At 36.1% G+C, this 11,135-nt stretch overlaps 3 protein-coding genes across 6 annotated transcripts; 1 reads left to right on the top strand and 2 right to left on the bottom strand.

Annotated features, from left to right (window-relative positions):
- Window positions 1-3,442: 3,442 nt before the first annotated feature.
- On the bottom strand, window positions 3,443-5,335 carry LOC106085455 (uncharacterized). Of its 3 annotated transcripts, XM_013249736.2 has the most exons (4): window positions 5,250-5,335; window positions 5,007-5,183; window positions 4,086-4,262; window positions 3,443-4,025 (listed from the first exon to the last, which is right to left on the bottom strand). In XM_013249736.2, exons 1-4 carry the CDS (start codon window positions 5,256-5,258, stop codon window positions 3,657-3,659), a joined length of 732 nt encoding a protein of 243 aa, XP_013105190.1. In that variant the 5' UTR covers window positions 5,259-5,335; the 3' UTR covers window positions 3,443-3,656. The 3 variants fall into 3 exon arrangements, with proteins under 3 accessions (XP_013105190.1, XP_013105164.1, XP_013105182.1); XM_013249710.2 differs by having other exon boundaries at window positions 5,007-5,258; XM_013249728.2 differs by having other exon boundaries at window positions 5,013-5,258.
- Window positions 5,007-7,069, bottom strand: LOC131996681 (ATP-binding cassette sub-family F member 2-like). The gene is made up of 3 exons (XM_059366349.1): window positions 6,461-7,069; window positions 5,961-6,397; window positions 5,007-5,884 (listed from the first exon to the last, which is right to left on the bottom strand). The coding sequence occupies exons 1-3, from the start codon at window positions 7,002-7,004 to the stop codon at window positions 5,756-5,758; spliced, it is 1,110 nt and encodes a 369-aa protein (XP_059222332.1). The 5' UTR covers window positions 7,005-7,069; the 3' UTR covers window positions 5,007-5,755.
- Window positions 5,860-9,063, top strand: LOC106081698 (oocyte zinc finger protein XlCOF8.4-like). Of its 2 annotated transcripts, none has more exons than XM_059366347.1 (4): window positions 5,860-5,913; window positions 7,237-7,435; window positions 7,496-8,779; window positions 8,844-9,063. In XM_059366347.1, exons 2-4 carry the CDS (start codon window positions 7,262-7,264, stop codon window positions 8,994-8,996), a joined length of 1,611 nt encoding a protein of 536 aa, XP_059222330.1. In that variant the 5' UTR covers window positions 5,860-5,913; window positions 7,237-7,261; the 3' UTR covers window positions 8,997-9,063. The 2 variants fall into 2 exon arrangements, with proteins under 2 accessions (XP_059222330.1, XP_059222331.1); XM_059366348.1 differs by lacking the exon at window positions 5,860-5,913 and adding an exon at window positions 7,082-7,135.
- Window positions 9,064-11,135: the final 2,072 nt, after the last annotated feature.

The following is an 11,135-nucleotide window of genomic DNA, read 5'->3' as shown; positions in this document are numbered from 1 at the left end:
CAACTTATGTATGTAGTTTTATTTTCTTCATTCCCTTTGTCTCGGTCTTCATGCAGTCAGAGACAAAAGTTTAAATACATCATAAAACATCCCATCAAAGAGTCGTTTAAGGGTTAAAATATTTCACAAAAATATTCCTCAAAAGATTACGAGGGATCTCAAGCCGAAGTTTTTTTTAAAATGTCCAAAAGCATATAATTTATATTTATACTTTTGTCTTTGACCCTAGACAAGGCTAGTTATGAACGTCTTATACCTATACCCATTGTTTTGTTTAAATTCCTTGTCTTTGTGCTCAATTTGTTTTAAAAGTGCAGTTTGTGCATAAATGTAAAAATCGTTTAAACTATCAACCCAACTGCTGTCTATGTACATATGTATGTTATGTTGGCCACTAACCGCAATAAGTTTCCATAAAAACTGCACAACCACAATATGAACTTATCCACCAGTAAATCAACCTCCAGCTCCACTCACCCTTTCTAACAAAAATCTAACTGCTGTATGCATTACTATAGAAGAGAACTATTTTTATTTCATTATTATATAACAAAATAGTCTGTATTAGTATTACAAAACCCAAACAAACAACCGCCCGGCCGCCTCTTTAACCCCAGACAGCCAGCCAGTAAGGCTCCTTGCCCCCCGCCTCGTCTTTGTAAGCACTTTTCCCTCTCAATGAAATCAAGGCTTGTAAAAATCTGTAGTAATTGTTTCGAAAAAAAATATTTATATTACATAAAAAAATAACACTGTTTCTTTCTCCCCTATTAGTGTAACGTTTTTATACTGTTTGATGATCTTAAGAAATTATTGTTGTTTTTTTTTTTTTTAATCCTATATACATAGAGCTTATCGCGATTTAAAAAAAAAGATCATATATAAAATAAAATCAAATAAAAAGAATTTCTGTTATACAAGTGCTTCAAAAGAAACCCTAAAACAACAAAAATATACATATTTAGTATCTAATAATTATTAAATTATACAAAAGCAAAACAACAACAAAAACCAACCTATTATTAAAAATAAAATAAAAAACAATTGAACTTTTTTGAATTAACAAATTAAACGAAAAATATTGTTTTAATGTTAAAATCAAAAGGCAAAGCTACAATACATTGCAGCCAAAGGTTTCAGATCGATTAATCTCACATCCTTTCTTCTTCAAACGTTGGAGAGGATTTTGGACTTTCCTATTAAAGACCAGTTAAACACACCTTATGCGTCGATTATGCAACTCAACTATAGTTATGTTGCCAGTAGTTTGTCTAATGAAACAACAATAAATGTAAAGTTACAAATTTGTTTCAGTTTTATTCAATACAAGTTCTTCATCCAAAGAAATATATTTACGCAATTCAACACAGAAGTTAAAATTTCTCTAACAAATTTGACCCTTGGCAACGCATCTGAAGTTGGGTGCAATCCATAATCGACTCATTACTTCTCTGGGGCCTAATGACGGCATTCGATTGCAAGATTTTTCAATCGCGAGAGTCGTTATCGAGTTTCTTTTATTCGAATAATATTCCATTGCTCTGTTATCATCGAGAAGAATTTCTTTTGTTGTTGTATCCGTATGTGGTACACTGAGGCAGCTGCCTTTGTCGATGAAGGAATTCATCGGGTCAATCCGTTACATACAACCGGCTGCCATGGGATTGGATTTCTTTTGTGATTAGTTTGTACACAGGAGAATGCAAAAACGTAAAATTTTAGTTGTGTTCTTCTCTTGTTTTGTCTATTTACTATAAAAAATGATTTATAAATTATTTTTGCCAAATTTAACATCAATTAAATAACAACAATCAATTCTGGTAAACTAAAGGAAAAGCACCAAAATCATAAGAAATTGCGCACAGACTAAGGCTACAAAGAGACTGTGGAAGTTTTTATTCCTTACTTCGAGGTCTCGGAGACAGTATAGTTTGGAAGAAGATTAATGTATGAAGCCTTGTAATAGGCGATTTCAATCGATGCTGCACTTAAGTTTCTTTTTAGAAGAAGATGAAATATTGCTCCCACTATCTCACCACTTCCAAATTGATAGCCATTTGCTAATTTCTTTTGAAAGCTTCTAATGGTCAAAAGATTTTATTATTGATATTGCTGTCGGCCAGAAAACTTTCTGCCGCACGTAAAATCATTTGCTTTTTGCACCACTCCTTCCATTTCCAAAAACAACCGCATGCATATATCGATGCGCAACGTATTGAAACGCTGCAAGAAAATTACTACGTTCGGCCATGAAATCGTTCATTCTGTCTTCTTTAGAGAAAGATCCACAGAGTACACCACAATAAAAAGTAATTTTTACATTTAGATTTACAAAACAAAGTAATATTTATTTTTATTCACTGCCGCCGACTAACTTTTCCTATTTGTTTTGATTCTAATTCGCTTTTTGATACTGGCAACGCTATACAAAATGGTAGCAAATTTCGATCGAATGCCGTGATCCGAATATGTTTTCGTATCGACAATTTGTTCGAAGCAAAAACGAATACGGTATTGAATGCCGTGTAGCAAACTGCCTTTTTCAAGAGGAGACCTGCTTTTATTGTAGTTTGTTTTAGTGTCATCCTGCAGTCTTATTAATTTTGCAGGGATACCAAACTCAGACATGGCTTGAAATACCTTTGAACGTAAAGGAGTATCGAAAGCGGCTTTGTAGTCAACAAATGGTAGGTGTTGATTTGCCCTTCTCGGGTCTTTTCCAGGATTTGGCGCAGTGTGAATATCTGGTAAAGGGTGGATTTACCAGATCTAAAGCCGCATTGATAGGGCCCAAATATCTCATTGACTTTAGGTTTTAATCTTTCACACAGTACGCTTGAGATGGGGAGGAGACTTATTCCTCTGTAGTTGGACCTTATTCTGACTCCTGTATATCTCAATTCGCTCACACTCACGTCTTCCTATCCGAAACATCGCAGAAACGTCAGACTTCCCTCTGATATTTCGTTCCGAAGTCGTGGCAGCCACTCCATAAAATTCAGACTGTCTTCGGATCTGAATTCGGATAAATTTTCCGACTTTCGTATAGACTTCTAACCGAATTCTGAACGTTTGGTTCACTGGGTTCCTTTGAGGAACGGGATATTTCTCTCATATCAATGAGTGCAGACCTATTCAAGTTTTAACTCAATGATATGAAGCCTCGCTTTTATGTCGAGTCCGATCCGAAGATCGATTTATGTACAAGCAATATCAATGCACAGACCGAATAAAACCAAATTTAATTAGTCAATTGGAATTATTTACATTTATGCGACGTTAAGTATTCTTCAGAGAATATGTAGGAAATTTATTAAAAAGTCGAATTTTTCGAAGTTTTTCCTTTTAATTATTTTATTACTAAGTTCCGGAGTCATCAACAAGTATGGTTTATTATTTACATTTTATCTTTTGAGAAGGATTTTAAAGGAATGTGGAAAAATTACACGAAAATTTTCGGTTTATTTTAACTTATAAAAAAAAATTATACAAAACCCAAGCACACAACGAAATCGATATTTGCTCACATCCATTTTTTTGAAAAAGGATTTTAAGATTCGCAATTAAATTAGCACAACTCACATTTACTAAACTCACTTCAAATCAACTGATATAAAATAATATTACGGAAGTATAACTCTAAAATTGGACTGAAATCAATAATATTGCTCCGCTGCGTGGGCATACATGCGTTGTTTCTTCTTGGCTTCGAATAGCGCTAACGTGATAGTCTCTACCAATTCATCCCTTACATTTTCATTAGTAATAGTTTGTAGTTCCGATTTGATAAAATTACAAAAAGCTTCATCCTTTTCATTCGAAGAAGTCTTATTGACACTGAATACATGTGGCAGGACATTGACTTCTGGTTCCACTACAACCTCTTCGTTTTTCATGCTGCAGCTTGCTACCGGCGTATGATGTCTTCGTTTGACTTTTTTAATTGGTTCTTCTGCAGATACATCGCTTTCATGAGCTTGCGATGATTCATAAGTGTCCTCCTCAAACTGTGAATAGTGTTGTTGCTGCAAATGAGTATTTATTTTATACAAAAGTTATCAATGGAACACAAAGAAAAAACTTACCAATGAATTGAAGTTGGACTTTTCTTTTCTTACTTTTACATAGTCAAGCAAGAAATCTAACTCCTTGAACCAGTAGGTACATGGGACATATACATCATCTGGATTTACTGCATTTTGAGATTCTCTGGCTTTGGCAAGCTCCCGAGTAAACTGTCCACGCAAATACTGAAGTTTATTCTGTAGAATAAAAGAAAGTATTGAGTGGTATTTAATTCTCTTACTAGTGTAGTTGTGAAGTACTATAGCCAAAATATGATCTAACCCTTGACTAGTTGATGTGCAAATAAACTGAAACAGTTTAAAACGTGCTTTGTATGGCCGGGACGAATCTTGGTAACCCACCACCAAGGATTCTGCTAGATATTTCCACAAATGAACTTAGTTGAAGTGCATAAGTGTACTCTACGTTCCAAATTTCTGCCAAATCAGGCAAAAAATGTAGCCTCTAAACAAGCATTGAAAAGAATACGACTTCTAAGAGCTGAAAAAGTAAAATCGCAGGACCACATTATATGGGAACTAGATGCAAAACTGAACCGATGTGCCCCTTTTGCAATCTGCAGGGACCGAGATCAATAAGTATCTATGCAAAATTTCAAGCGGGTATTTTATTCGTTCGGCCGCTCTCGTGATTTTGACACACGGAAATGCCTATTATCAATTAAGAATGTCAAAACGATCAAGAACATACAATATATATATATATACTTATGGGATCGCAGATTAACATTTCGAGGTTCTACAAACGGAAGGTCAGAATAGATTAGTATTCCTCCCTCTATGACGGTGGATATATATACAAAAGCAAGTAGGGTAAAATAAATTATCCCTATCTGGGTTATTTATTTGTATGCTATAATACCCAAAACCACAGTGTCTTACAGTGTATAATACTAGTAACTGAATGAGCAGACAACTTACCCTTACCTGGTTTGGCCCAACTTTTATGTTATATGCCTTCATCCTTTCTGCTATCTCAGTTAACACATCATTTCTGCACTTCTTCTTGTGATAAAATCTATTCCTTGGATTGTACAGACACTCATTATTTTTCCACATTGCAATCATTTCCAGAATCGCTTCCTTTGGCCAAATTAACTGCAATAAATCAAATAATTGTATTAGTAAGTTAATAATAATCCACAAAAAAATAAAACTACTCACTTTATCCATTTTGTTTTAATTTTTTGTACCTACATACAACAAAAAATGTTTTTTGTTTTCCAACCAAACAACAGCGCGCTCTAATCTAAAAAATTACATATGTATGTATTTCTACATCTGTTTTATACACACACTTATGCACATATGCAATATTTTATTCATTTCACAATGTTGCTTGGGTTTTTCTTGTTTTTTGTTTTCCTTTAATTTAATATAATAAACACCTTTTATAAACTATCTATTTTAGTGTTGTTGTTGTTGCTGCTGTTTGTTATTTATAATAAGGTAATAAAAGGGGGTTACACAAATCAAAAGTTCCAAATAAAAAATATTTTTAAGGTAAAAAATTAAAAAAAAAATTCGATCACGATAAGAATAAGAGCAAAATCCTACATTAAAGTATAGAAACCATGCCATTCCGCATAACACATTCATCGGCAATGTGAAATGCATTCTGCTAAGCTCTGGTTTCCGTTTGTGGGAAGGGGGAGGTGAGTGTAAGGGTTCTATTTCTTTTTGCTTTTGCTTTCATTATCGCTAACGACCTTCTTCTTTAAGGTATCCTTATAGTCCAAGATGTTGCCCTTCCATTTGGTAACGGTTTCATTTTCACAAATCCAAATTTCCTCGGCCACCTGGACAGACAGAAAGATATAACAAAAAAGTATTAAAACCAAATTCTACTCTTGACTTCGTTGCTTTTTCACCCACCTGATTAATCAATCTGAAATCGTGAGAAACTAACACCATACCACCATCGAAGTCATTGATGGCATCAGCCAAGGCATCAATGGTCTCCATGTCCAAATGATTGGTAGGTTCATCGAGTAGCAGCAAATGGGGCACTTGCCAAGCCAGCCAGGCAAACACTACTCTGCAGCGCTGGCCATCGGACAATTGTCTAATGGGACACACCTGTTGGCGTCCTGTTAGGCCATATCTGCCTATAATTTTGCGCATTTCTTCTTTCTCTTTGACCTCGGGGAAGGCACGCATCATATACTCCAAGGGGCTGGCATCCAAATCCAAAAGTTCATGCAAATGCTGATGGTAACGGGCTATGCGTAAATGGGAGTTTTTGCGTATCATACCAGTAGTGGGCACCAAATCACCATAAAGCAATTTCAGCAGGGTAGATTTGCCAGCACCTAAACAATTAAAAAAGAAGTTAGATTTTTTCTTTGTCTTTTAAAATGTTATGTTGCACTTACCATTGGGACCCACCAAAGCCAGACGTGTATCCAAATCTATACCAAATTCCAGATTCTTATAGATCCAAGGAGTGTTTTCATTGTAACGGAAGCTAACATTTTGCACCATAATCACGGGTGGTGGTATAGTACCGCAAGAGGGGAAATAAAAGTTCAATACTTTATCGTCGGTGACAGATTTTGTGCCTATTTGCGACATATGACTATTGTCATTTTCATATATAGGCATTTCTTGCGCAGATTGTGAGCTTAGTAACTTCTTTTGATGAAAACACATTATGCCAAAGTCATTTTTAGGCATTGCACCAATCTGTAAGGATTTTGCATTTCTTTGGCAACATTTCTCAAACTCATCTATACATATTTTAGTATGAGTACTTATTTTAAGATTATTTCCTATGGCTTCAAGCCAATGAGATTTGATTTTAAACAATGTTTTATTGTGTTTTTTACACAAAATGCACTTTGCCCCTCTATAATGATCTCTTATATTGTTTGCACTATCATTGGGTTCTGCATTATTATTTTCAATTTTTTTATTCATTTTTATTTTTATTTAATTGGTATTTAATTCTCTTACTAGTGTAGTTGTGAAGTTTTCATTGGGATTTTCCAGTGTTACAAAAAAGTAACCGTAAAAATATATTGTGTTTTCAACTGTGAAAAAAGAATAGGGTACTAGCCTTTAGGGATTAACCGATAACTTGCTACTTTATCATCCCTACTTGAATTAATCGATTAGTTCAATGGGATTTGTTTTTCCTTCCCATCCTTAGATTTGTTTTGTTGTTGTAAACAAAAATGAGTTCAAATCCAGATCTGATAAATAGTTGCCGGGTTTGTAGACATCCTAATCAAGATGATGCAGATTATGAATGTCTATTTGAAGAAGTCACGACAAATGAGGCAACGTCTCCACCAACAGCACCTGCTTTATCTAATGCTGGGAGATTGTATGACTCTCTGGTTTGTGAGGTAACTATTGCAAATCCTTAACTTTTCAAATTCATACATTTATTGCTTTCATGGTGGCAGATTACCCCGGAGACATACGACTACTATCCGCGCTATCTTTGCAATAGTTGTTGCCTACAAATGAAATTGTTTAAGAAACTTAGAGACAAGGCCCTTAATACCTTAAAAATGTTGGAGGGGCTATACGAAGAGGATGTGTTACCACAAAAAGAAGAGAAACTCCTAAGCGACGATGAGGAGGTATATAATGAAGAGCAAATAACAATAGAAGATTTGGTGGAGGAGGAGAATGTGAGTGTTGACGCAAGTCTTAAAGAGGTTTCATATATAAGTACACAGACAGAAATCTGCATAAAAGGAGAATCGGAAAACGTACTCTCAGAGGGCGTATTTTTAATTCCAGTGTCTATACAGAAGACAACAATAAATGAAACAGACCCCATACAATTGAATCCAACAAACGAAGACATGAAAACTGAGGAGGATGAAGCCATTTCAGAAGCTGCCGAATTAGCCCATTGTGCAGGGCTAGATAAATCAGATTATGTACTTGAGATATATAAAGTACTGGATGATGGTGCAACGCAAACTACAATCAGCCAATCTGAAGCGGACACAAATGATTTAGAAAATTATGTGATGGAAGATAACCTAGGCTCGCAAATTGATGAAAGCGAAGAGCAATGTTTAGATAGGAGCACTCTTGCCACCTCCGAAGGGGAGGAATTAAGAGAAATCTCTAAAATTCGCAGTAAAATAGGCATACCCATTCATGAAAAAAATAAAATGTATTCTTGTACCGAATGCAGTGAATTGTTTTCCTGTTCTAGGCAATTCAAACATCATAAAACTTATGTTCATGTACAAACCTATGCTTGCAAGGTATGTTCGACTATCTTAAAGTCATCACGGGGTCTTGCTACTCATATGAAGCTCCATGATAAGAATCCTGCATACAGCTGTGAAATGTGCCAAAAGACATTTTCACAAAAAGCCCACTTTGAATATCACATGAATAGGCACAACAATATAAGGCAATTTCAGTGTGATCAGTGCGAAAAAGCATTCTTAACAAAATCAGATCTTAGATCTCATCAGAGGCGTCACAACACGAATTATCGGCCTCATGTTTGTCATACCTGTGGAAAATCGTATATATCAGCCGAGCATTTGCGAACACATGCCCTTAAACATACGAATATTAGCTTCAGGTGTGACCATTGTCCACAACAATTTGCCAATCCCAAAACACTAAGACAGCATGTGAGTTCTATACATGCGGCAGAACCAAGATTTAAATGTGAAATTTGTATGAAACCATTTCGACGGAAACATCACTTACAGGTATGAATTATTATCTCCACACATGTGAGTTTTCTTTTAAAAAATTTTGTTGAACATTTTATAGTATCATATGAGATTGCATCCGGGATATAATTCTAACTATGAAAGATTTGATATTGATAATCCTGATGAAATGTCTAGCAATGTAGATGATGAAGATGATATTATAAAGGATCCTGGATTCGTGGCATTGGATGGGGATACTATTTTAATGTAAATAAAAAACTATAAAGAGAAATATGTAAGAATTATTTTTAAAAATAAAAACGTTCTGTTACATTGGAGACAGTTCTCTCCGTATTGCAACTTAGAATATATTTAATAATTAGTTGACCTTTTTCAATAGCATCTGAACTTCTCCACATACCACTCACTACCCACAATGAGGTTCTTTTTTCCTGCAGAAGTGGCTTCTATCTGTAACTTAAGGTTTGAAAACCCCTTCTCTGAATTGTGTGTCATACAGCCAGTACAGGGATGTACATGGAAGCCACTTTCATGAAGGGATGGCTACTACTAGATCTTCATTGCTTAGCGGCGGAAGAAGTTAAATATCTATACTGCTACTAGCAAGAATATAGCATCCACCCACGGTATGGTTGATGTTGTTGTAGCCACATTTTCATGTGGAGGAGGCGATCCTTTTCAAGCTCCTGTAGGTGAGCAAACTCGTTAAGGTCCAAAGGATCGATTACCTCTGCTCGATACCGCTAATTGTCTGCGACTGCCGTTACAGCCAATTCACATGGATCATTCCACTATCCACAACATTTGGACGAGCCCGGTAGCCCACAGCTGAGCTACTCGATCGAATTAGATCGAATCTCAACGTTCCAGCCTGGGTGGTGATCACAGGTGGACAACATCTACAATCCTCCGGCCATCAGGGGGACATGCAGAGGCTTTATAATGGTGGAGATTTATCTGCAGAGAACGGACCATAAGAAGTGTTCAAAAATTTTATACCACAGTTGCGTTAGCCTCATTGTCTGTGTACAAAACAAGCTACAATTTCCAGAATTCAATTAAGGTAGTTTCTCTTACTATTCTAGAGGTTAAGCGCTTCTCGCGCTTTTTTTGTTTTCATTTGCAGCTTTGAGACTTGTGGCGATGAGAAAGCGGTTAGAAATTAGGAACAGGTCATACCATCGCGGGACAATCGAGGCAATTATTGAAAACCTGGATGGCTTGGAAGAGGTTTCAGATCAGATACCAGAAACCATACTTATGGTCAAATGTCAGACGCTGCTGACAGCAGCACGTTTTCGGATTTGTATTCATACTACACGGACGGATCAAAGCTAAAAGACAGAGTGCGTGTGGGAGTCTACATTGAGGACAGATGGACTAAAATCGGTTTCTGACAGTCTGACAATAATACGATCCTGCAGCCGGAGATCCGGGTGACCACAAAATGTGTGAGGTAGTATTGTATTAAAGCGAGGACGTTAGATATGAACATCATTGGATGGCCATCAGGGTTACAGCAATAGCTATGGGCGTGGGCACTGCGGAAGAATAAAAGGGTCGGTAAGGCAGCAAAAATTCTACGGATCGGAGTAGACGACGCTATTACCATTCATGCTTAACAGACTCTGGCACTTAGGTGGGGACACAATGCCAGATTTGAAGTAACTTATGTCTACAGTGCGGATTAATATCCTCACACTTATTTCAATCTAACGTAACAGTTTCCAAAAGTTGTTGCAAATTTTTAACTCCAATATAGAATACCCAAACACAAGAATAAAAAAATTAAAATGAAAGCTCGAAAACAAACCGGAATGTTTCATATGTAAAATACATACAACTAATTAGTAACATCTACTAAGTGAAAAAAGCGCAGCAAGAAACTAAGAAACTAAACAAACTAGTACGACAATACGACAACAAATAGTGTATGGTGCAAAGTGCCATCTCTTGATAAAGATTAGATGATTTGATTTACAAAATGATATTAGGTCTGTTCGCGTAATTTTCCAGTAAAATTTTGCAAAAGAGTAAGCGCAGTCTTTACTCTCTTTTGCATTTATTTGAATTAAACAGTTGTTCGATGCTGCAAACTTCTGCTGGAAAAAACATCCAGTAGAAACTTATATAAGGTAAAGTCAAAAGCCGAGCTGATGGGATTTTCCAATGGTATCCAAATCTGGATTTTAAAGTTTTTTTTTTTACGTTTTTTATCTTTTCACATTTGCGGCACCACCACCATAGGGTTGCTCTTTTGCTATTTATCTCCCGGCACGAAAACTATGAGCACCACACAGGCTGGAACTTAGAGTTCCGATCTTTGTGGTGTTCATTGTTATCGCAAGAAGCTCAGCTGCGAGCTACCGGGCGCGTCCATAGGTTGCGG

The sequence above is a fragment of the Stomoxys calcitrans genome, chromosome 4, assembly GCF_963082655.1.
Source record: "Stomoxys calcitrans chromosome 4, idStoCalc2.1, whole genome shotgun sequence".
NCBI lineage: Eukaryota > Metazoa > Arthropoda > Insecta > Diptera > Muscidae > Stomoxys > Stomoxys calcitrans.
Note: the sequence above shows the minus strand (reverse complement) of the source record. Positions and strands in the feature narration are given on the sequence as shown.

Bases quoted from the DNA above. Each gene is read 5' to 3' on its own strand.
- LOC131996681 (XM_059366349.1), bottom strand. From the start codon at position 7,004: ATGAATAAAAAAATTGAAAATAATAATGCAGAACCCAATGATAGTGCA. The intron at 6,398-6,460 runs GTAAGTGCAACA...TTAATTGTTTAG, and splicing joins GGCTTTGGTGGGTCCCAATG to GTGCTGGCAAATCTACCCTG. The intron at 5,885-5,960 runs GTGGGTGAAAAA...CTGTCTGTCCAG, and splicing joins ATTTCAGATTGATTAATCAG to GTGGCCGAGGAAATTTGGAT.
- LOC106085455 (XM_013249710.2), bottom strand. From the start codon at position 5,258: ATGGATAAAGTGAGTAGTTTTATTTTTTTGTGGATTATTATTAACTTA. The intron at 4,263-5,006 runs GTAAGTTGTCTG...TTTATTCTACAG, and splicing joins TTGGGCCAAACCAGGTAAGG to AATAAACTTCAGTATTTGCG. The intron at 4,026-4,085 runs GTAAGTTTTTTC...ACTCATTTGCAG, and splicing joins AGTCCAACTTCAATTCATTG to CAACAACACTATTCACAGTT.
- LOC106081698 (XM_059366347.1), top strand. From the start codon at position 7,262: ATGAGTTCAAATCCAGATCTGATAAATAGTTGCCGGGTTTGTAGACAT. The intron at 7,436-7,495 runs GTAACTATTGCA...TCATGGTGGCAG, and splicing joins ATGACTCTCTGGTTTGTGAG to ATTACCCCGGAGACATACGA. The intron at 8,780-8,843 runs GTATGAATTATT...AACATTTTATAG, and splicing joins GACGGAAACATCACTTACAG to TATCATATGAGATTGCATCC.